The 26,785-nt window shown below is 35.5% G+C and overlaps 2 protein-coding genes across 2 annotated transcripts; both read right to left on the reverse strand.

Annotated features, from left to right (window-relative positions):
* Window positions 1-171: 171 nt before the first annotated feature.
* On the reverse strand, window positions 172-13,922 carry LOC112044895 (synaptic vesicle 2-related protein). The gene is made up of 13 exons (XM_052883651.1): window positions 13,528-13,922; window positions 12,455-12,614; window positions 11,560-11,656; window positions 10,996-11,120; window positions 10,365-10,428; window positions 10,122-10,247; window positions 9,565-9,636; window positions 8,504-8,643; window positions 7,754-7,914; window positions 6,880-6,988; window positions 6,428-6,512; window positions 5,628-5,717; window positions 172-4,568 (listed from the first exon to the last, which is right to left on the reverse strand). The coding sequence occupies exons 1-13, from the start codon at window positions 13,646-13,648 to the stop codon at window positions 4,428-4,430; spliced, it is 1,491 nt and encodes a 496-aa protein (XP_052739611.1). The 5' UTR covers window positions 13,649-13,922; the 3' UTR covers window positions 172-4,427.
* A 6,186-nt stretch (window positions 13,923-20,108) lies between these two features.
* Window positions 20,109-24,102, reverse strand: LOC112044904 (uncharacterized). The gene is made up of 3 exons (XM_024080909.2): window positions 23,984-24,102; window positions 23,018-23,786; window positions 20,109-22,262 (listed from the first exon to the last, which is right to left on the reverse strand). The coding sequence occupies exons 1-3, from the start codon at window positions 24,007-24,009 to the stop codon at window positions 22,164-22,166; spliced, it is 894 nt and encodes a 297-aa protein (XP_023936677.1). The 5' UTR covers window positions 24,010-24,102; the 3' UTR covers window positions 20,109-22,163.
* Window positions 24,103-26,785: the final 2,683 nt, after the last annotated feature.

Below are 26,785 nucleotides of genomic sequence, written 5' to 3' on the forward strand. Positions count from 1 at the left end.
TAAAGGTGGATGACAGAGACCCATACAATGATTATGAATAATTTTAGTTACTTAATTGACCCCAAAAATATCTGACATTGACACTGGAAATATTGGTTTCCTCGTTAAAAGATTATTATTTATTTTCTTGGTTGACAATAGGATTCCCTGGTTTAGTAAGTAAAAATACAGTTTGTAAGCTGTGCATGTTTTATTAATCAATTAAAGTCGTGTAAATATTAATACTTAATAACATTATATATAAAATTATGTCTACTTATTTGGTTTAGATATTTTTCCTTATAATTACATAATTTTTTTTAAAATATATTAGAAAATAGAAACAAGAAATACATTAAGCAATAAACCAGTAAGATATTATAATTATCAATTCATTAGGTCCATTATCCACCAAAGTATGAACTATGGAGAGAAGATTTTTTTTTTAAATAAAATAATTTACCTATACAGTTCCTTCATGGCGGAATACGTGGGCTAAGTTTCTGTAGATACCTAACAATGAGAGATGAGAATTTAAAATTCTCAAAAAAAAAGCTTGAACTTACATTCAATTAATTCTGTCACAGGTACAGGCACTTACTTTTCTTAAGAAGGTCTCAACAATGATTTTTGTAAAACCGTGTATGTTTTAACCAATAAAGACTTGTATTTGTATTAATTAAAATTCATGCAACATTATGGCCGTCTTTACATGTCGAGTATATCATATTATGTATATTCAATTATCTTTTTTGTACCTAACACCTTGTAAAATAAAGTTCTTTTCTTTGCTTTACACTTATACACTTTGGTGGATGCGGGGCTTAAAACAGTCTTACCACAGACGCAATAGTTAGATACATATGCGATTTTTTTATGAATTAAGTTTATTAAAAATTTATATAAATAGAAAGCAACGTAGTTAATTGAAATTACTGGGAAAAAGTAAACTTACCACATATCATTGAAAAAAAGTAAAGAAAAATTAAATACATACTTATTACGTAAATTTAATTTTTTTTGGAGATATGGGGCATTTTGGAATTTCAGAATAAATAACCAAAATTACTCGTATAAGTCACAAAAACATGCGCATGGTTTATAAAACTAAAATATGTAAAAGATTCAGAACCTCGCATTTTTATTGCATTATATATGCATGTGAAATGTACCAATTGTCTATATAAATAAAACCATGAGAGTAAAATTTTTCTTTGTTTTCGAACAAAACAAAAATAAAATAACGATGTGTGATAAAAAATAAAATCAATACCAAAGAAAGTATAAAATATCAAAATGTAAAATAATGTCAAATAAACAAATGTAAACATAATTATATCCGTAATAAAAAAAATCACTAAAGGTCATCTTCGACGGAGAAGTGGCGTAAATTTAAATTACTTAAATTTAAATTTTTATCTCTTCATCGCCACTCTTTCTGTAGACGCCGACCCTTAAAGTCATACAAGAAACATACACTTAATAAAACGTTACGAGTTACGTTAACGAGTTTAAACCTTTCGTTTATGTGTAAAAAATAACAAATTAATATCAGAGATTAAGTACCGTTTATCACAACCAAAGGAATTTAAGCTATTAATACTGATAAAAAATAATTATTATCAGGTAAAGAGATTCGCATCATACCAATCACATAGTCACGTTATAAAAACGATAAGTATAGTACTATACTTAGAGACACAATTATCCGCCCACTTTTATATGACGCGAGTATATTAAAGTGGGCAGATAATTGTGTCTCTGAGTATATTATAAAAAACAGCTGAAATATTAATTTCAGGTACTCACTATAATAATATAATACAATTTATATTTCTAATATGTAGGGTGACTTTTAGAGTTCTTATTGTATTTTAACAGTTGCATAAAAAATCCCGTTTTATGACCAAAATAGCTAAAATGTTTAGAATTTTTTTTTCCCGAAATTGAATAGGTACTTTGACATTAATAAACTAAAAGTTTTAATGTTTTTATAGGATTAGAAATCTAGATAAGATTTGGATGGTTACAAAAGCTGCCATACAATATATGTATATGTGTACCAATCTCAAAAACTCACCCTTTGCATATTTATTATTTTTACTTAATAGTTAAAGCACGTATAAATACGTATTATATAATGTATCCGAATAAAGTGTAAATAAAGTTAATAATAAATGAGTAAGCTTTCTCTTGTAAAATAACAAAGCTAATTATATTTTAACTATAAAAAAAAATATATAAGAGATTCAATAAATCCCCTTTATCGCTGGAGAGTCTCATATAGGTACATTCGCATATTTCATATATTTTTTTTAAATCATTATTATTAAGGATTCTTAAATATTTTAAAACAAATGCAGCAGGAAAACGGGGGGTGATGTAACACCACCAACTTCCCAACCCCGGCCGATACACTGAGCTGGAATTTAGTTGTTCTATAGATACAAGGCGTGATAGTCCAGTGGAAATGACCTCTGCTTCCGATTTCGGAGGGTGTGGGTTCGACTTCGGTCCGGGGCATGCACCTCCAACTTTTCAGTTGTGTGCATTTTAAGAAATTTAATATCACGTCTCAAACGGTGAAGGAAAAACATCGTGAGGAAACCTAGCAGTTAAAACGCATACCAGAAAATTTTCTTAATTCTCTGCGTGTGTTAAGCCAATCCACATTGGGCCAGCTTGGTGGACTATTCGCTTAACCCCTCTCATTCTGAGAGGAGACTCTAGCTCAGCATTGAGCCGTACATGGGTTGTTAATGATAATGATATTGATGATAGATATATTTAACTAGCATTTCCCGACGGTTTCACTCCCGTAAAAGTATTGCATCTAATCTATTCAATAGTGAAATATTGTTTCATATTGAACAAACAGTTACTGAGATTAGCACGTTTAACCAAACAAACAAACTTCAACTTTATAATACAAGCATGTTTAAAATGTTAAAACAATAGGGAAGTTAAGTTAAGGTTAGCTGTGAGGTTAATTGTACACATGTTGACATAATATGCCACAGAATTTTTCGACCCGGTGGCCAAAACTAGAACTTATGTCACAGCGTTCGCCATTTTGCAAAATAATCTTTTTATTATAGAAAAAGTGCGACAATAGCGACATCTTCACCGAGCCAGATAAGCTTGTAGAAACACGTTTTTGCAGTAAGATAACTCTTTTCTTGTATCCTCACTAAAGCTTTCCTTTAAATGCATAGACTAGAGAGCTACGTATCTGCGATTTAAACATGAACAACATTATATTTTGGTCCTGTATTACTTATAAATATATTAAATTAAAACAAAGTCGATAAATTAAAAGTTTCCCTACACAGCGGAACGTGTAAGATTAAGCACATATAATCTTGAAAATATGTAATCCGTCATTTTTTAGCGTCGGCCATCTTGGATTTACAATTAGGTATGAATGTTAAAATGTTGTGTTCAAAACAGTGTGTACCAAATAACAATTTGTTTTCCACCAGTCGGCTATAACCCGGAGGCGTTAACGGTCGGTACCTATATTTTAAGGTTCAAAAGGGCTAGAACCCAAAACCGTGAACTGCCGGTTATTAAAAAAAATATGTGCTGTAGATTACACGACTGAAGTAAAACTTATTTAAAAAATAAAATAAAAGAAAATTCCGACTCATTGAGAACCACCTACTTTTGAAATAGGTTAAATAAAAAAAACAAAACACCATCTATAAGCTTCAGGCATAACTGCATTGCGACCGTGTACAAAAAAGGTAAAGTTTCAAAGTTTTCTAAGAACGCCATCTACTGGTAGTTTAAAATAACAAACACTATTTCACAATACTTGTAGATGGCAGCACGCATTGACCGATTACAAATTTTCGTAACGCTCCTCAAGTCAAGCGTAAAGAAGTTTTACTTAAAAAAACATTAAGTAAAACTAATTTAAAAAATATTAAGTAATAAAGTGAAAAATATTAAAAAATGCAACAAATCACGCGTTTTCACCATACGACTATAATCCGGAGGCACTGGAGATCAGTAAGTTATTTAAGAAATGCTACTATACTACAGCCCTATCCGATGTGTACTGTTTACCAACAAACAAATTATAATTAGGGTATAAATAGCTAGTCATTTCACACCTAATAATAATTATAATTAAGTAACTTGTTGTTAAATTAATTAAAATAAATTCGATTAATAAGCTTCGAGCAATTAGATTATAGTTATATACTTTATATATTTTGAATAACATTTTTTATGCATATGACTTGCGTTTTCTACCCACATTTCTAATTTTTTCATTGGTAAACAGTACACATCGAGTAGGGCTGTAGTATAGTTCTCGCTTCGCCCGCCAGTGAGCTATAATCCGGAGGTGTTAACTCAAAAGGGCTAGAAGGCTAGAACCCAAAGCTTAATGTGAGTTATTAAAAAAAATGCAACAAGTTCCCGTGTTTTCCGCCAGTTGGCTATAACCCGGAGGCGCTGACAGTTTCCTTCATCTCCCTGCCTTTGGTCTCTATGGGTAGAGCGACGCAGGCGGCCGCCGCCACCAGCGCTGCGACCGAGTATACCGCCGTCGCTATCGTTATCGAATTCTTTAGCAGCACCTGCAAATATGCATTGTGATTAACATTTAAAAGTTAACATGGTTTAACGAAAGGATTTACGAATAAAAACCTATCAGCAGGGTTATTCTGTAACAATATTTTTATAACTTGTTAGTGCGAGTTTCGAATTCACATCTATCTGTCTCTGTCTAGGACTATATTATAGAATGAGAAAGATAGAGGTTAATTGGAATCTCGCACTTGCGAGTTATACTTCACAATGTTACAGAAAGACCTGCAGATCTGGAAGGACCATAAATATATGAGCATTTCAATATAATCCGTAGGAAAAATATATCTTAAATATAAAATTCTCGTATTATTTGCCATACTCCTCCGAAACGACTTGACAAATTGATATAAATATATTTGGTAGGTCTGTTATCTATTTTTATACCCCTGATGTCCATTCCAAAATTTGCAAGACCGAACAACGTTTGCCGAGTCAGCTATACCACAGCCTTTCTTGATGTGTACTGTTTACCAACAAAGAAATTAGAAATGAAGGTAGAAAGCGCATGTAATTTCATAACTTATTCATTTTAAATGGTGTATGGTTTGTTTATAAAATGTTATTTACAATATATTAAGCATATCTAATTGTTCTAAGTTTATTAATCAAATTTATTCTCATTAAATTAGGAACAAGTTAGTTATAATTATTATCAGGTGTGACATGACTAGTGAATTATATCCTTATTTTTAATTTGTTTGTTGGTAAACAGTACTTGTCAAGAAAGGCTTTACCTAGTATAGTAACAAAATATTGTTTTACACTAATATACAATAACAAAGTATTGACGTCCACTGCTGGACATAGACCTTTTGTAGGGACTTCGAAACATCACGATTCTGAGCCGCCTGCATCATTCATGTCGTCAGTCCACCTGGTGGGGGGTCGACCAACACTGGGGATTCCAGATCGGAGTCGCCATTCTAGAACCTTGGGACCCCAACGTCCATCGAACTTCGAACTATGTGTCCCGCCCATTGCCACTTCAGCGTCGCGACTCTTTTAATACACTTATATGCAATAATTTGAGTATATTATCTGCTGACCTGTGCCACATATGGGGTCACCATAGCCCCGAGTCTCGCGACCCCGCTGCACGCGCCCACCGCAGTAGACCTTAACGCTGTCGGGTATACCTGTAACATATTAGTTTAGTTCACATACAGTGGCGTGCGTTATCAACTAGGGTAGGCTTTAACGTGTCACGTAGAAGTGACAATAATGGAAAATTCCATCTCCAATACAGGTACGTATTGAGTCCCTGAATTGGAAACCTGAACCTGCATTACTTAGTCAGGGTAAGCAATGCATTTTTGCATTTATGCTCGCCAATATCATGTAAATAGAGAAAGACATTGCCGGCTTATAGCCGTTCGTAGTTTCCGTTCCCCTGGGAATACAGGGATATAATACATCCCTATGATACTCATAAATAACGCAGTAAACATGAAATATTATGTAGTTGCTGCGATCCCGTAGCCAGGATTGTATCTGGGGGGGGGGGGGGGGGGGAGAGGGGGCAAGCTATACTTAAATTGAGTATCTCATCAATTGATACTGTCCGATCAAATCAGTCTTTCCGACCAAAACAGTTTCGGTTTCGCCCGGTTTTCAGCCGAAACGATTATTTCTCAAGTAACCGTCTGCTCTGCTACCTGTCCGTACCTCGCTACGCCTATCCCATCTGATGTTAAGTGACAATGCAGTCTAAGATGGAAGCGGGCGTATTTCCCTCAGAACACTAAATCGTTGGGCGGTCTTAACGGTAGGGTGGTTACAAGCCACGGCCGATGCCATTTGACAAAAATATAAATATAGATAAAATAAGTCAATCTTCAGCTCTTACCTCTGGAGTATAAACGTATGCCGCTTGAAACAATCCAGCGATGATGCCTCGAGCAAGAAACAGAATGGATGTTAGGAATGTCCGGCTGCAAAAATAAAATTAATACTTATTGTAAACTAAAATATTTATAATTCAATAAAAAAAGAGCGACAGCTGAATTTCTTGCAGAATGCTTTTAGAACTAGTGGGGTAGAACTAGGGGGAACTAGGGGGTCTGTACTGTATTACTGTAGTCATTGGCGTATCTTCCCCCACCCCCATATTGGCTTATGACTGTAGTTCTGACGACTTTTAAGAAATATTTGTATACGCACTTGAAAATAAATTAATTTGAATAACGTTAATTTCACTAACCAATAATTAAAATTTTATTAGTTTATTATAATTCATTTGTTTGTTAAATGGTTAAAATCCGTCAGATTGGTTAAGGTCTAATAAAAAAAAGATCTTACTTGGTGTTGTAAATTAAAACGCAAACACAGATCGCAAAAATGACGAACTGAGATGCCATTGTCTTCTTGCGCCCGAACTTTTCTATTATAAATATTGTGGCGAATATACCTGAAAAATAAAATTTTAATTAATCGGTAGAGCTCGAAATTCTAGTGGATAAATAAAACAAGTTTACCAAAAAGTACATTAAAACACTATCTGCCGGTTCTAATTAATCATGTAAGTAGCAAGGTAACCAAGGCCCCTAGAGCAAATGAAAAAAAGCTTCTTTATTACGAGCTTTTTCTGTGCACTGCAGGAAGGGTAAATATAGCTTTTTCTGTATACTGCAGGAAGGTAGGGTTAATATAATTAATACTTCATGTAGGTATGGGGCAATAAAACGAAATAGAAAAGATTAAAGAGTTTATTTAAGTAGCTATGATTAAAGTCGGGTTGCAACCTGTCACATTTATTTGAAAATTGGTGAAATTTTCGAAAGTTCGATCGATATGTAGCTACCAGTGACGAAGGATGGAATTTAGATGAAGGAAAGCCGTCCCAAAGCAAAGGAAATTCATACAGCATGATACAAATTCTGGTTTCTCATACTATTAGTAGATATCTACGAGTAGATATCTACGAGTAGATATGTACTAGTAGTATGAGATATACAGTACAACAATGAATATTCATGGCTTTTAAAAGGTAACCCGGATTTACGAACTTAGAGATATTTATCGATGAGGTTCAGAGATTGATGAGATTCGAGTTTTGGGTCAAGCTTTGCAATATTGGGTGGCTGGCGGCGCATGAGTCTTCACCCGCGTCAACTTCAGCCCGTAGGAACAGAGTGAGCAGGACATCCTGTACAATAGAGTATGGCCAACATACCAGGGAACTCAGCCAAGGTAGTCCACAGTAGGTCCATGTAGTCTGTGGTCTGCAGCGGACGGCAGTCGGCGGCGCACGACTCTTCGCCCGCGTCCGCGTCCGTCTCGAACAGCTCCGTCGTCATCAACACCAGCCCGTAGTAGCAGAAGGCGCACGACATCCTGTACAGTTATCTCATTTACGCCTGGATCACACTTACTGGGCGAGGCTCCAAAATTATATGCTGAGAGATTCAATATTCTATGCTGAGAGAAACAATTGAACGACTAGGGTTTATATGTTTAGCTTTGTACTTTTTCAGTCAGATTATTCAGTTTGATGATAATATGTTTTACGTTTCATAAGTTTTTACTTGTTAACTCCTGATCTAATAATAAGTTTTTTATATGTACTTAATGGTACATGACTGCCCCTATGAAAGTAAAATACGAAATATCAGTTTTAATGGCAATGTGATTGAATGCATGCAATGCTTTTTAGTCTCCAACACAAGGGGTTTCGGCTGTATGTTGATAAATCACTTAATCAGAACAGGAAGGTACAGCCCTACCCAATCTTTATGATGCTTGGAAAATGATATGCTGGTGTCGCTACGCGTAGTTATTACATAAAATACACAAAGACCCGTGAGGCCACTGCGGTGGGAGAGGCGCGTCGCTATGCTCAATGTTCCGAGAATGAAGTATGTCATAAAGTATAAATCAGATTATAGTTATCTATATTAGTGTTACTAGTAATTATTGTACGCACCATATAACCCACAGAAGAAGGCTGGTTTTCCTCAGCTGTGGAATGAGGAGATGTTTGAGCCGGCCGCGCTGCCCGATGCCGACAGAGTCGTCGCACACCAGCCGACCGAGCAGCATGGGCCGCCCGTTGTCTTGCGCTATCTTAAACATCAAACATGTTCAACACTAAGGCATTCTTGTTCAGCTCTAATATAAATAAACCTCTGTATAATATACATCACTGTATACAGTTCTGATATATATTATGTGATCTCTATATACATACATCACTGTATACAGCTCTGATAATATATGGGGTGTATATGTTCTAGATAAGGCCTGGATGAAGTTGAACACAAGCCAATAAATTGCTGTTGTAGTATAGCAGCATTATTAATGAAACCTTCCAATAATGTTCTAATATTGTTCCAATAATGAGTCTCAGTCTAGAGCCGTGATAGCCCAGTGGATAAGACCTCTGCCTCCGATTCCGGAGGGTGTGGGTTCGAATACGGTCCGGGGCATGCACCTCCAACTTTTCAGTTGTGTGCATTTTAAGAAATTAAATATCACGTGTCTCAATCGGTGAAGGAAAACATCGTGAGGAAACCTGCATACCAGAGAATTATCTTAATTCTCTGCGTGTGTTAAGTCTGCCAATCCGCATTGGGCCAGCGTGGTGGACTATAGGCCTAACCCCTCTCATTCTGAGAGGAGACTCGAGCTCAGCAGTGAGCCGAATATGGGTTGATGACGACGACGACGACGAATGAGTCTACTTAGTCCCAATCACAAAAGATTGAACAAGGTCAACGTGTATCACAGTAACTGCATAAAAAATTGCAATAATAGATTTAATACAGACAGGCAGAATAACAATAATTGATTAGTTATTTGTGTTCTGAAACTCATTTTCTTATAGCATGGTAATTTTAGGTTATTTTATTTGTACTGGATTTTAAATCTTTAATTCAACTGACTTCTAAAAAGCGGACTACTAACTTCAGACAGAATATATTTTTTACTATGGTATATTTATATACTTAGATTATGGTATTACATTATTAGATAACAAGGATTTACCTTTTCTAACGTCTCCAAAGCTTTATCTGGTTGTCCACTTGCTACATGGAATCTAGCAGATTCTGGCAACCACTGCAACAAAATAACATTACTAGGACTATGATTAATACAAATCAATTGTTTTTTTTTCTTGCTTTGAATTGGCCATGGCCATGTTTTGTTTAATCAAAAGTACATTTTTTTATAGTATAAATTGATGGTCCAAGTATATGGACCTCAGCAACCTAGTTGCAATGGTGGAAAACCATTGCCTATAAACAGAAATAACCATGACAGAGATGGTAATAATCCCAGATGAAAAATAAGCACTACTACTTGTAAAATCCACTTTGATGATGATGATGCATGATTTTCATTTACTCCTTACGTTTGGCTATTATTTTACAATATAATAGAATTTCTACGGTCTTACCTAGTCTCACTCAAATCCAAAAGTATGGCTGCAAAACAACATTAATATTGAAATCTATTTAGTGGAAATTTAAAACAACTATATTAACTCAATAGTGTTATAATGACTCCTATATAATATTTTATATTTAAATAATGTAACTTACAGGGCATATAATAGCGAATATCAGCAAAGGTATAGTTGACAGGGCCAATAACCAATGCACTCCTAGAGTTGGCATCACTATGAGCGCCAATGCCACTTCTAGACATGCGCCAAGTGCCCAAAAACACTAAAAAATATATAACATGTTATTAAAAGCAAAGCTTCGAAAAAATATTTAAAAACAAATTGTTGTAGCAACTAGTACTAGTATTATCTACATGTACCATATATATTATGTACTTACATCTAAAAGAACAACACATTTAGCTCTCTGTTTTGTTGGTAAAAATTCAGCATAAAGCGTAACTCTGTAAATAAAAAAAAAAGATTTGTCTCTCACGTAACTTTATGTCAAAGCATATACATCTATACAAAAAAAATCTAATTTTTGAATCAATGACAAATATTTATTTACTTCTTTATGATAGGCGTCCACAGATCCGCATCCTACGTATCAGACAAATAAGCATCAAATGGATATTTAATTTTACGGTAGATTCATGCGATCCGTACGATGCGGATTAGTGGACTTCCTTGTATGAGTTTCTATACAAAGTATACTACGATCCGTTTGATGCGATGCGTCCGATACGTACGATACGGATCTGCGGATGCCTACAATTATACAACTTTTTTGCTACAAACAAAAGAATGTGCAACATATTATACATATTAGCAATTTGTAATGGTTTACTTTGTGCTTTGTCACAAGAACATGAGTAAGGGGTAGGATTAGGGTAGAGGTAGGGTAGGAGTAGGATAGGGTAGGGTAGCGTAGAGCAGGGATAGAGAAGAAGTGCACATAAGTCAAAGCAAAGCTGGACCGGGTCCGCTAGTTTAATATGTTTACAAAGAATGTTATACCATACACTTACGATTGTGGCACACATCCTATTGCAAAACCAACAAGTCCCCTCAAAAACAGCAACCAAAGGAAGTTTGGAGCGATAGAACTCAGCAATCCATAATAAAATAATAATACGCCACACATACTTAGAGCCTGTAAAAGACATTACCTATTTTAATTTTTTTCATGTGATGGAATACCTATACCAGTCATGCACTTGTGGTGCCAAGAATTTTGGCTGCATTTCTGCATTGTTTATTTGCATAAATATGAACCAGCCCTTCTGCCAGTTGAGGCAATTGCATTTATATATTTTTTAAATATCATTTAACTATAATAATAATTAAAAATCGGTTACTATGCTAGGTAATATTATTTTTACTATTTATTTTAATATTAAAAATGTGAAAGTGAATTTGTCTGTTACCTTTTCACAGCTAAGCCGCCAAACTTTTTTTAGATCAATTTTGTTACTGATAAATGCGACATAAAAGCAGAACATAGGCTATTTAACATTTAAAAGATATCTCTGATTTCTGGTCATGATTTGTGGTTATGTATGAAAAAATTAATGCTTCAATTTTTTACTTACAGTTTTTCTTCCATATCTGTCACTGATATTGCCCCAAAATGTAGAGCTTAACATCATTCCCATAAAAACAACTGTAGTAGTAAGTGCTTGTTGGTACCTGAAAAAAAAAAGATATAAACATTTAACAAAAATTTTGATTTGTGGGAATTATAAAATAATATATTCAAAACCTTATTAATAAAAAAAGACAGACCCAGAGCGATTTTACAAATAGATAGAGAGAAATAATGAAATGAAGTGGTGACCTTTTTAGATAATTTTCAGGGCATATATTTTTTTTGGAGCCATAACAGCCCAGTGGATATGACCTCTGCCTCTGATTACAGAGGGTGTGGGTTCTAAATATCATGTGTATCAAACAGTAAGGAAACCTGCATACCAGAGAATTTCCTTAATTCTCTGTGTGTGTGAAGTCTGCCAATTCGCATTGGGCCAGCGTGGTGGACTATTGGCCCAACCCCTCTTGTTCTGAGAGGAGACTCATCTCATCAGTGAGCCATATATGGGTTGATAATGATGATGAGGATGATATTTATTTTTAAATTATGAACATAGAGAATCATGGTGTGGTTGGTGAACCACACCATGATTCTCTATGTTCATAATTTAGTTTGACTTGCCATCTATCATTATCACATGCACTGGCCTAACTCCTCTCATTCTAAGATTAGACTCAACTCAGCAGTGAGCCTTATATACATAATTTGCTAATGATGATTATGATTATATTTGTTTTTGGACTCACTAATCATACCATGGTTCTCTATGTTCATAATTTAGTTCAACTTGCCATCTATCACTATCACACAAATGTTGACAGTATAGTTATTAGTTATGCATAAATTGTTTGTTCTTGAGCTCTGTTTTTTGGCCTACAATTAATAGATAACCTTACTTGCTTATATTCCATTCACAGTGAAGAGCTGGTGATAATATGCTCAAGATGGTCATTTCCATTGAATCAGCCATCCAACACAAGCCAGTATAGAGTGACAGTTTCACTTGGAACCAACCAAATCCTAGTGCGTTGACAGCTTGAGTCACAGTGAATGTATCTGAAAGAATGAAATGAAACAACAATAAAAAAAATTATTATCTGCTATAATTATCTTTCAATATTCCTGTTCCTCTAAAGACTGTGTTGGTTGTGGGTATGACAATAGTCCAGAGATCCATTACATCTACAATGATTGAGGCCCCTTTACTATGGAGGTCTACCTCTTATTCTTTACTGGGGCCTTTCCTTACTTGGCCACCAAGGTTGGCCGTTGGACATAGGTCCATTATGTGCTGGTTCACTGGAGTGACTCCAGCTACCATGGTATTGAGGCTGCTCCAATCCAGGCAGGCGGGATTAGGTTGATAATGTTAAATTAGCGGACTCTATCAGATGTTAATGATAGTGTCAGTGACTGACAGTTTAATATGCTCTCAGAGGCACACAGGTATTATATTAAAACTATAAATTATTTAATTGTGAGATATTTATTTATGATAGCTTTTGATTTTAACATTGCTAGATTAGTGAATTTCTCTGTAGTAATAATAATATCATCTGATAAATATAGTTAGTGTAAAACTGTTGCATGTGTAGGTGTAACTAAGATGCACAAACATGATAATAATTAAATATTTGCAATGGAATGGCTGGCTGGCACTTAGAAAATTGATTGATGACATAAACTTTCACTATCTTCATACTCTGTATAATTAATAAAGAATATTTAAAATACAAAATATAGGAATGTTTACTTGTATTTAGGTTTTATTATTTAAATGAAAGATTTTCCTGTTCAATTGAGCCAAATTAAAAAAAAAAAACAAGTATTTTTTTAAATTATCGATAGCTGGGATTAGGATAGGATAGCTAGGATTTCGAAATTAGAAAGCAATGTATCCTACTCTGTGTATACAACTACGGAAAGGTCGCAAAAGTAAATATTTTGTGTGGGATGAATCTAAACGTACCGTCAGGCACAACTGAAACAGAAGCCATCTCTATCTCCTGAGGTAGAGGCATTGGTGGCGCCGGTGCACGAGAATCTCCCGCATTCTCGTCCAAATCCTGGTATCCTTTAGCTCGACGCATCGTTTTAAGTACGATACCAACTTATTCTGACGTGGAATGTATTCGAGTAACGGGAAATTGAGCTCAATGCGAGCGAATTCTAACATTCGAAAATTTTAAACTTTAAAACTAATATAATACTTTAAACAGAGAGATAGTGAGATTCGTGTAATGCACTAAATATAAAAATACCGCAGCTTTACATTCCAAAGGTTTGTTTATTTTACTTTTTACATAGTATTATTTTATTTTGAAAATCGCGTATTTCCATTCATCACAGACCACATACGTCAAGTCAAAGACCAAAGTCAAACGTTGAAGTAAGTGTCACTGTCAACTGTCAACGTCAGCGATGAGCGACGTCCACTACACCAACTTTTAACAGACCCTTAAATTGTTTAGAGAAAAATAAAAAAGTTTACTTCTCTATCTAATAAAAAGTTAGGGTATTGTCTCAGACCAATTACAAAAGGTTCTGACTTGCGTTACCCCTCTTTCAACGATTAACGATCTAACGCATTTATAAAAACTGTTGCTATATAATCGATGTTTCATCGTTGTAATCGTGTAAAAAGCTCTCTAAAAATGCCGGTTTGCTTTTTTTGAATTTCATAGCTTGGCCAATTGCCGTCATTATCGACCACAGTCTTCAGACGACCGCGAGGTTCATTTCCCAGAACGGAAGCAAGCAAACCATTAACCAATAACAGGTGGTGTGTTGGTCTGTATAGTGTTAGCTCCGTAAACGTCGCTGATGTTACGTGCCGCTTGTGCCGCGTTGCTGCCACGATATATACTCATATTCCATGATTACTCGTATTTTAACATATCCATGATGACGAAAATTACTGAAATGTAACACTGCTCAATAAACAAATGATTACTTTCGGAAAAAGAATTCTATGTTTTTAAAATAAAATTAATTTGAAATTAGAAAGAAAGAAAGAAAGAAAAAATCTTTATTACAGCATTATGCCACACAACACAATATGCTCATAATATCATATAATGCTATCAAATAATATTGTCATATTAAATAATATGACAGGACAATATCGTGCGATTGTGGCTTATCCCAATAAAGGGCCCCAACCACAGTAGATAACTCAGCATATGCTACATACTCTTTAAATAAAAAGATTAAATTAAAATGCTTAGCCAAACAAATTATTTTGATTTAAAATGGCCATTATTGCAGAACGGCAATTTGATAGGTAAAGTAAATATCTATTATTTTCGTCAGTACAACTCCAGAGCCTCTGGTGAGCGACTCCGACTCATACTTGAAGTTTTTTATACTTCAGTGTGTAGGCGAACAACAAGTCTATATTAAAAATTTGGTAGGTAATTATTAGTTTCACAAAATTGCGAGCCTAAAATCGAAACTTGATACACCCACTCATTAGACGGCGCATTAAACGACTGCGCATACTTGTACCCGTAGGTCGACAAAATCTACTTTTCTTAGAATTATTCATAACGCTTTTCATGATACCAATAGGGTTGCCAACATTTTTCCAGAAAAATGTAGTATTTTTAGATTTAGCTATTAAAGTTATAGTACGCTTAAATAAAATATAGTATTTTATGGAATACCTAAGTAACAAAATCAACATTTATTTTTACAAAACTATGCTTCTTTACTCTTGTTGCATTTTGTCAAGAAGTCTGAAATAAGAGTGTTATTACTTCATATCTTCCTTTTCACATTTAATTTTTAAATTTTTGAAAACCAAAAGCTATTTTTTATTTATTTATTCCGTACTATAGAAGCGTAGGTATACCTTCAAAAGTATATAGTACGCAGACCTGAAACATAGTACAATACTATAATATTATTGTACGCTTGGCAACCCTAGTTACAGAGAGATGTCGGTGCGTGGGTGTTCAGTATTAGGTACATAGTTGCCTATTCGTTAAAATTTCATTTACATTATTGATCTTGAAATATCTAATGAATGTTAAATGTGTTATGAAATAAATAAGAACATAATTTGCTTATTAACTTGTTCAAACGACTGTCCCTGATATATTTTTTAACTGATTTCCAAAAAGGAGAAGGTTCTACGTTCGGCTGTATATGTATGTCCAGCGATACTTTCGTCATTTGGACCGATTTTAAAAATTCTTTATTGTTTGAAAGGGTGGCCCCAGTATTTTTCATATTAGGAGAAGATGACATCCCGAAGAAATCGAGGGGAACTTTCGAAAATCGTAGAGAGAACTAGAGTTTGTTAATATTTTCATTAGGTATTTTAAACCGCTACAATTTCATGAAGGTCTGGAGTCGGTATGATTATGAAGCCGAAACACAGACGACGGAACTCGTCAACGATTTACAGCAGTTACCTTTTTATTAATTTGTAATTTGTACCTATTTGTTACTGCATATTAGGGGTCTGGTAATGAAGACGGAGAACAGTTAAGGGATCTCCTCGATGGTTCACAGTAGCCACCTTGTCTTTGGACTTGATAAATTTCTATCAAGTTTCTGAAAGACTGCACAGCAGTTTTGTAGTTTATCAGCGGCTTGAATACATCACTGGATTGGCACCGCCTTCAAACTGATCAGAAGGTAGCACACAGGTACGATGTTACTTTTCGCTTTCTAATTTAGTATGTTGGAAGTCAGTTGAATGTTTTTTTTTTAGTGTTAGTGTTATACTTCACTTCAAAACAGCAAAACCGACTTTGATGATATTTTCTCTTTTAAATTTGGACCCGGTACTTGTTGTGTATTTGACACGTTGTGGTTGGGTTCTACGATATTTAAAATTATTTTCTAATTTTAATTACTAGGTGCACTATTTTAACTTATTTTGTTCCTTTTCACTATACCTAGATATTGAATATTACCATTTCATCATCTTTAAAATTTATCCTTTATACCAAAAGCGCTTTGGGAAACTTCCGGAAAACTGCATTTGTTGTTCAAAAAGGAAATGCCAAAGGTTATTTATCGATTTCAGCTTAAATGTAGGTCATAGGTCACATATAGGATATAGGACTTACTTTCATACTATGTATCTGCCACCACAGATCACATTAACACATTTCAACTTATTTAACCGCCAATCTCTAAACGTTGGACGTAGGGGTCCTAAGGTGCTGAATGGGGACTACAAAGCGCAGAGTTGATCAACCCCTTCCCTAGGTGGACTGACGACGTCAATCGAGTCGCAGGGATTCGCTGGATGCAGGCGGCTCAGGATCGTGATGTTTGGAAGACCCTACAAAAGGCCTACGTCCTGCACGCCACGGCCTACGGCCTACGGCCTACGGCCGTGGCGTGCACAAGATGTTTGACTAGGGTAGGCATTATACGTACAAAATTGTAAACTCCCTCTCCAACACGGGTTTATATTAAGTACTCAGGGCACAGTAGATATCTCAGGGTAAGTAATTTTTACATCTATAGAGTGCATGCAACTGATCGGATGTTGTTACTAATGATTGAATGTTGCCGAACCGACAATCAAACCCAGGACCTTGTGATCCGAAGCCACATAGTCGAATAACGCCGTTTTGTCAATAGCTACTTAGTTATAAGATGCCTACCTGAAATCAGATATATGTATACCTAATCTATACTAATATTATAAAGCTCAAGTGACTGTTTGTTTGATTGTTTGGTTGAACGCGCTAATCTCAGGAACTACTGGACGGATTTGAAAAATTATTTCAATTTTAGATAGCCCATTTATTGAGGAAGGCTATAGGATATATATTATCCCCGTATTCCTACGAGAACGGGAACCACGCGGGTGAAACCGCGCGGCGTCAGCTAGTACAATATAAACCTATTACATATTATGTATAAGTTAGGTAAGTAAGCGCTTGTTATTCTTCGAACTTCGAGACAAAACTTGGAATTATCAGATGAGATAAAATCCTCGGATAAAAGTATAAAAACAAAGACATTAATAGACTTAATATATTGCTATCGGAATTAATAAAATAAGTTTAATATTTCCTTAAGAAGTTTTTTTTATATTCATCCCATAAAACCTTTAAATGGGAGCGAAGCTATCGTTGAGGGAAAACAATTTTGTGGTATGTCTACATTTATTTTTGTACTTCTACCCTGCATCATTATAAGTCTATATTAGCCGCCCTTCAAGCCAATCATCCCAAATAAGAGAGGGGATATGAAGCTTATCTCTACCACGCTGCTCGAATGCTGGTTGGTGGGCTCAGGATGATAATGTCTGATTTAAATTTTTTTTTATTCTCTACAAGTTAGCCCTTGACTACAATCTCACCTGATGGTAAGTGATGATGCAATCTAAGATGGAAGCGGGCTAACATGTTAGGAGTAGGATGAAATCCACACTCCTTTCGGCTTCTACACGACATCGTACTGGAACGCTTAATCGCTTGGCGGTACGTCTTTGTCGGTAGGGTGGTAACTAGCCACGGCCGAAGCCTCCCACCAGCCAAAATGTTAATGACAAAGACCGGAATCGAAAGCTTAAAGAGCTCATACAACGTAGGCCCAGGGAACCCGGGTATACCCCCGTATAAAAGTATATGGAGTTGATGATATGATGGTAAATAATTGGCTTAATAAAAGTATGTGTATATTTTGAGGAAAAAATAATTTTTTATTACTCTTCTAGGGCTAAATGTTTACCGGTGTACCAAAGTGGCGAAGTAGCGAAAGAAAGAGAATTCTTTCTTTTCTTTCTTTCATTTAAGTTGTATTATTTTTTTTGTATATTTTTTCTGTTACCTGTTGGTAGCTTAACAAACAAGAAATCGAATAAACAACGCAGTCATAAGTCTTCAAATAATATCGTAAAACTCAGGTTGACCATACGTCAACAATCTTATAGCTTGTCCCCGTTGTGGACAAATTAAATCATCATCATTAGCAACTGATATTCGGCTCACTGTTGAGCATGAGTCTCCTCTCAGAATGAGAGGGGTTAGTCCAATAGTCCACCACGCTGGCCCAATGCGGACTGGCACACTTTACACACCTAGAGAATTAAGAAAATTCTCAGGTATGCAAGTTTCCTAACGATGTTTCCTTCACCGTTTAAGACACGCGATATTAAATTTCTTATAATGCACATAACTAAGACGTTGGAGGTACATGCCCCAGACCGGATTCGAACCTGCGTCCCCCGAATCGAAGGCAGAGGTCATATCCACTGGGCTATCACGGCTTGGACAAATTAAAGATGAATTAAAAAGTCGTAAAACGTTGTAGCAAACTTTTTTTGATAAAGATTGAATAATTAATTCATTATTAAAGTCGAATTATGAAGATATCACACTAATATTATAAAGGCTAAAGTTTGTGTGTTAGTGTAAGTATGTTTGTCCTCTTTTACGCTGCGGCTACTGAAGCGATTTGGCTGAAATTTGGAATGGGAATAGATTTTACTCTGGATTAACATATAGGCTACTTTTCATTCCGGAAAAATCCATGATTACCGCGGGATTTGTGAATAACTTAATTCCACGCGGACGAAGTCGCGGGCGTCCGGTAGTTTTTAGATATAAGTAAATTCCAGGGTAGGCCAGGGAAGGGGAGGGCATTTCCTTTTCCAACTCCTGGCTAAAATTTCTTGGAAGAAAGCAAAGCTCAATATTCTACAGCCTGGTCCCGGACTCAAACTCACGACGTCGTGATCCGCAGCCAAATAGGCCAACCACTGGATCAACGAGGCCTTTCTTTAAATTGGCTATTACTGTAATATTGTCATGCTAAAAAATGGATATTCCTAATAAAAGGTCCATATCCGATACTTATGAAAAAAATGGATATTCCTGTTTCATATCCGATATTAAAGGGGGATCAAAGAACCTCCTAAGACCTGCCTCCTTTTTTTTTATTCTTTACAAGTTAGCCTTTGACTACAATCTCACCTGATGGTAAGTGGTGATGCAGTCTAAGATGGAAGCGGACTAACTTAATTAGGAGGAGGATGAAAATCCACACCCCTTTCGGTTTCTACACGGCATCGTACCGGAACGCTAAATCGCTTGGCGGTACGTCTTTGCCGGTACGTCTTTTCTGAGTTCAAAATTGTAAATGCGGTTCTCGGATTACGCACACTCATTATTAAAATCTAACTCTAATAAACCATCTAATAAATCACCTCCCTGCCAAATTTTATCTTTGTACGTCATACAATATTTCATGATAAGTGACCTTTTGTCATTATTTAGAAAGATTTTCCACTTTGTTTTACATACAGCGTTCATTTTTGCGAATAAACATACATCTTTAATCCCTGGGTAACTATTCTGTAACGGTGTTATGCTTTTGTAACTCGTAAGTCCGAGTTTCGAATTCATATCTATCTATTTCTGTTTTATACATGATACTATAGAATGAGAAAGATGTAGAGGTGAATTAACTCGCACTTGCGAATCACACAAAATATCAGGGAACAATATAGGGAAAAAATAGTGTGTACACAGTACATTATAGGGAAATAGGTCAAAAGATAATGAAACAAAAGTTATATATTGAATATATTTTATATTTTTGTTTTTTTTTTGTTGCAGGACACAATGCCGTAACCGTCCTCTAATAGTTCAAAATGTATCCATTTTTGGTACGTATTTATTTTAGTTCAAAATAATAACAGAAATACGCTAATACAGTCTCTATAAAATATATACGGATACTTAGTCGTGTATGTAAAGTGATATTTTGAGCTTAAAAAAATTTCTCGCAATAATCATCTAAACATTAAGTAGGCCTGTATAGATTACATTCTCATGCGAAGTTTCGATTATTATCTATTATAGACAAAGTTCAAGCATTCAGGAAGTTTTCACAAATACCTAATACTTGTTACCGCAGATTTCCTCACTATTGACTGGGTCGAATAACGCGTTATTTGTGATATTGATTGTCAGAACCTTGTCTCGGGCAATAACTCTATTACCGAACATAACACTTTGTACGTCATTCAAAATCAACGCTAAAACAAAAGGTAACTTTCACATTTAGGATAAACAGGTATTAACATGATCTAGTAATACTTTATAGGTCACACTAACATCGTATTTTATAATTACAAACTAGTTTTAGGAATTGGATCGAATTTTATCTAAATATGGAAACTTAATTTGACTTTATTATAAACAGATATGTACTTTAGAAAGATAATTTTTTTTTTATTTACTTTTAAGATGAATAATATTTATTTCAAAAGTATTATAAAAGGACTATAATAATAATGACATTATTACACTCAATGCTTAATAGGGAAATATGAAATACTTTAAGGGAATAGGAAAGTAATAGATTTTTATAGGTACGTTTTATACAATCCATAAAATAGATTTGGGATTCGTAAAAATTCAATTTTAACAAAGGTCTCAGAGACCTGCTGTCATACAAACATTAGTTACAAAGCTGTAAAGCTAAAATATCACCTAATCCTCTGCTGAGAGAATCTTTCATTCTTACAGTTAAAAAGTATACTATATTTTTAGTTTTTGCTTTGCAAAAAGATTAACGTCTGCTGCTAAGAAAACAAAATAAAGTTAGCACCCAGTAAGAATTTAGTCAAGTTAAACAGACAAGAGTTAGTCAAGTTAGACAGACAGAATCTAAGACTCTTAGATTCAGAATACTTTCAGAAAATTAAGAAGATTATAGAATACATTTTAGTTTTTAATACATGAATTAATATTAATGTTTGCTTTGCTTTAGTAGATAATGATTTCATTCATTCAAACACATGAACATCCTATGCCCGTATACTTACAATATAAATGCATATGGGGTCTTACCGAAATGGACGCGATTTTTCATTTATAAAAGTCCTATTTGTAAGTCCATAATGCGTAAATAGATAACAGTTTTGCGAAGAAAACATTAAGTCTTTTTTGCACATTTGAAACACAACAATCTTAGCAAAAAGTACACTTACAAAAGAATTGATTAGTTTACAAAAAATAACCATTTCATGTAGGTAATATTTTCTATCTAAATCTTAGAAGAATAATTTCTAATATATTTACAAATTGCACAATCAACTTGTGCGACAAATCAGCTGCCAAACGAAGGGAACATTATTAAACTTTCGCTTGAAGAACTAATCTTTCTGTAACATACAACAACCATTTCTGAAATCGTGATTATAGTCACATTTTTGTACGTTCATTGACATTCGTAACTACTATAATATTTTATCAAGACTAGTAAAGAATCGAAAAGGATCGGGAATCTGATATATGTACGTATTAAATCGATTACTTTGTAAAAAGTTATCTGCATTGACTGAATCCGTATTTACAACATTTTCTATAGATATAACTTCAGAATGATGTATGCTGTCTTCCTCATTTCTAGAACATATCGCAAACTGAGATGAATTAACATTGAGTTTTAGGCGAGGTGACGAATGAATTAATGCAGATAAAAATTTAGAAAATAAGTAGTCTACTTTTTTTGGATTTTGTTCGCCTGTTGCTCGTTAGATTGTCAGGTCGCTGCTGGTAGTATTAACTATTCTAAAATAATACTCAGTCTCATGTTAGTTGGCGGTAATCAAGATGCTTTAGCTTAAGTTGCGATGCGGTGTTTTAATCCTCGAAGTTCGACGACAAGATCGGAGTCCCCAGCCACAAAACGCTTATCGATTCTTCGGCCTTTCGTGCTTTCCTGTAAACAAAATATAACATGAATACTAAAGCAATAAAACACCACCTTATTTATATATTTTGAAGCCCCAATAGCTCGACGTTCAAGGAGCCAGACTCAATACGGAGGGATTTTAAGTTCGATCCCCGCCCGGACTGTATAAATCTTCTTATAAACGAGTAAAAAGTCCGTTTGTCGCCAATAGCTTTATTGCTGGCGTAACTGTCTATTAGCCAATGTGGTAATTCAAAAGGAAGCTTGACCGGATTGACTAATTATAAGTATAACTAAATAAATATTTTAAAAGGAGTAAGTATTTGCCTAACTTCATCTTTAGTGTACCTTAACATTCTTTACTTATTTATTATTAATTTTTACACCACACGAACATTGAATGAAAGAAGACGAAACAAAAAAGGCGGACTTATCGCTAGAAGCGATATCTGATAGGCAACTTTTTAAATTTAGTTTGGAACTTTAGGGTTTTTGCGCGATACCCTAAAATCTATTTTTATATCCAGGTCAAATTTCATTCAGGTTTTAAGTAGGTTAGTCAGAAAGGCAGTTTTAGCTGATATCGGTTCTCCGCATCCCGCCCTACTGCGATTGACCTGGCGGGGGCCGGCCTCTGCGCGTGTCACCCACCACCCCCTACCCGGCCAAGTTATTTTTAGACATCGGGGGTTCAATCTATACGCGTGCATACCCCTACCCTTTAGAGATGATTGGGTTCATTTAAAAATTTCATTTAAAAATATGAATAAATATGCACTCACATGTCCTTGTTTTTCTAATAACTGTGTGATGGTGTTGTAGAAAGGTGAGATCTTCTTATCTTGGCTGGGTTGATGGCTTTCGAAAACGTGTTTGATCGGCGCCGGTCGGGGCATTACAACTTCTTTCTGGCCATCTTTAGTTTGCTCCGTGCTTGGCTCAGGTGCCGCTGTGGTCACGCTTCGTTTATTCCCGTTCCAGTTGATAAAGCTGTCAGAGTCTTCGTCAGAATAATCATCTTCTTCAATTCTAGGAACAGTTTTCGGAACATGGTAAAACGGTTTCCCGGCTAAAGCTTTCAGTTCCCTGACGTCTTCGTCCTCGTTGTCTTTTTCTTCATAATCAACGTTTGAGAAAGCCGCTCGGGCGTTTTCGCGTCGTCTCTGTGCATCTTGAGCCATTTGCGTGAGTATCAAGTTATCGAGGAAAGCTGCATTGACGTCATCGATGTTGTTAGCCCGCCAGCGGGGAGACGGCTCGCTCTCGAACCACGTCTCTTGCCCGATTGGAAGTGCGGCTAGCCTTTCTTCTTGCCTCTTTGGTGCTTCGTTAGCGAATTGACCATAGTGATCATAAAAATACGGGTAAGGAACTTGACCGTAAACTTCAGGTACATTCATGGCTGGCGCATCATAATAGTATTGAACCTTTGGTGCGTAATAGTAATCGTCCTCAGGATATTCCCGTGGAACCTGGGAGTATACAGGCCAGTCTTGAAGAGGATAAGTTTTAGCTTGTGCTAATAAGTAGCAGAACAAAATCACCCACATCCTAAAACAAGATGACTCAGTTATAGATTTATTTTAATACAACAAATATTAACTAACACTTTATAAAAAAAATAAAACTGGCTATTTGTTTTATTGATTGCACTGCCCACTCAAAAAAAAAAAATTTGTAAAAAAAAATTAAAAAGACATTAGATAGAATTTAACACAAATTTAATGTGTAGGTGTTAATTGCCTTACCTGAGTCCAGAAATCACGATGCACATTTTTAACACAACGACTTTACCATAGAGGGTATCGAATACGACTATGTGGACGGGGCGGGCCGCGCCGCTTTATAAGCTAGTCGCCCACGCGCCGCCTACACGTTCTCAATGAACGTCTCCCTGCACCCCCTGGGGTGGCTGCCCCGCGCCCCTGGGGTGGCTGCCCCTCACCCCTCGCTCAACTCCCTCAGCTATTGATCGCGCCCACAGATTATTCATCTGACTAAACAGTCCCGCTATTATTCTGGATACTACTAGGCTCAAATACATGCGCTGAGAGTCTGACGGGACATCTGTGTCAGGGATTCAAAGAATACCTAAGTAATTTGAAAAATAAAAAAATACTAGCGAGGAACTAATATTTCTGATAGCTATGTCGACTCATCATATCATTTGTTTCGTATGGTGATATCTGATAAGCGTTGAATAACATATTTCTTTTTAACATTAAATGGAACCAACTTCAAAGATGTATTTCAGAATTATCAAAATTGGTTAATAAGTGATAAAGTTATGAGGTATCAAACAATAAAAAACCTTCTTTTTTGAAGTCAATTAAAGATAGGTGAGCATCTTTAGCAATTAAGTATAATGTTACCACTGAACAGCTCAATATTCAAAATATCAACGTCTTTCATCATTTTTTTAATCTTAGTAATTTATAAAATTTTTGAAAATACATAACACTAGCCCCTGACGCCCTGCGGTTTCACCCACGTAGTTCACGTTCCCGTGAGAATCACAAAATCGCGTTAACCTTTTGACGTAGAAACATGGAATTTGGCAGGGAAGTCGTTTATAGTTAGTAGTTTAAGATCGAATTTTGCGACAGCTTAGAATTGAGGTCTAAAGGCGGACAAAGTCACGAGCATTTGCTAGTGATAAAATATAGTCTATGACACTTACACATAGGCTTTCTAGTGGTAAAAGAATTTCAAAATCAATTCAGTAGATCCAAAGATTTCTCCCTACAATACCACAAACTTTTCTTAAAATATTTAAAAGAAAAAAATTGTGGTATTATAGGTAGTAGTAGGTATAAATTAAAACTGGCGGTACCAACTGAAATCGAACCCTTGCTTTTCGATATCGACGAGAGACATCGATTCCCATCAGATCCGCAGTTTTTGATACTATGTAAGTATTAAATCTTAGTATTATTTAAGAAAGTCGTCGTCATCAACCCATATTCGGCTCACTGCTGAGCTCGAGTCTCCTCTCAGAATGAGAGGGGTTAGGCCAATAGTCCACCGCGCTGGCCCAATGCGGATTGGCAGACTTCACACACGCAGAGAATTAAAGTAATTCTTGGAAAACATCGTGAGGAAACCTGCATATCAGAGAATTTAAGAAAGTAGTAGTATTTAATAGTAGTATTAGTAGTATTAAATATCACGTGTAAAGTAGTTAAGAAATTAAATATCACGTGTCTCAAATGGTGAAGGAAAAATCATCATGAGTAAACCTGCATAACAGAGAATTTTCTTAATTCTCTGTGAAGTCTGCCAACCCGCATTGGGCTAGCGTGGTGGACTATTGGCCGAACCCCTCTCATTCTGAGAAGAGACTCGAGCTCAGCACGAGCAGCAGTGAGCCGCATATGGGTGATGATGAATGATGATGATAATTATAATATATTTAGATTGCAATTAAAAATATTAAATTAAAATATTTAATAGAAATTTTAGTAAAATGAAAATTTTGTAAAGTAAAATAAAATATCTAAGCTAATATAATATAAATTACTAAATAAATTATTATTTCATTTAAATATAAAACAAGCTTTTAATTTACCTTCCTTTTCTTTTCTTTTTTCCTGATTCTAAATGTAACATAAGACAGGTGAAGCTTAAAAAGTAAAAGCTTGAAAAAATATAAATTCCTGGAAAAGTGTAGAATTATTGCTCACAAAACCTTTCTGAGAATTAAAGCCGCAATTGCTTAGAATTTGTCGTGTAGCATGTGGGTGTTTTGCATGCTTAGCTAATTAAGTAGGTATACCTGTAAAGTTTCCACGCTCGCTTCTTGCTTATCTACCTGTAACTAATCTATACTTCTAGGTTCTATACTAATATTATAAAGAGGTAAAATTTGTGGTATTGAAGAGTATTATTATCTTTAGATCTACTGAATCGATTTTGAAAAATAGTTTTATCACTTCAAAGCCACGTTATTTGCAAGAGTCATAGGCTATATTTTATATCCCTACTGTAGGAAATAGTATTCTGAGACGGATATGACGTCGCTTGATTTCGTATTGGGTCGTGCCAACGCTAGGTGGCGCGTCTTGTTTCTGTTAAGAGTAGGGAGTTAGAGAGGGGTATCGATCGGTTGGCGGGAACGACTTGCGATATAAGGGTGGCCGCTCACTGTCAATGTTTAGTTGGCCGCCTTTTTAATTGTGCGTGATTTAGTTGGACAGATGTGCGGCCTGTCAAACATCGCTATACCTGTTCTATGCTCGGCTGACTAAATCGGCAACTAAAAGTTGTAAGTGAGCTCTAAGGCGCCCGTCGTACGGTCGGCTTCAGTATGCGCGTGGCGTTCGAACCGTCCACATTTCTTGTTGTGTAATTCTTATTGGGTTACTTGGGATAGGCGGGGAGAGTGACTTGAGTGGAAAATGGGAGTGTTAGTTAACTGTCAAAGGCGCCTTTAACCCTACATACAACGATCACAAGTTCGTGACTCCATTCAAGGTCATTCTCTTCCATTCTAGGATTTGTTTTGGTAGCAGTTTGATTTGTTAATTAAATGAACCTTTGTTCGACATTGG

The sequence above is a fragment of the Bicyclus anynana genome, chromosome 9 (assembly GCF_947172395.1).
Source record: "Bicyclus anynana chromosome 9, ilBicAnyn1.1, whole genome shotgun sequence".
Classification (NCBI taxonomy): Eukaryota; Metazoa; Arthropoda; class Insecta; order Lepidoptera; family Nymphalidae; genus Bicyclus; species Bicyclus anynana.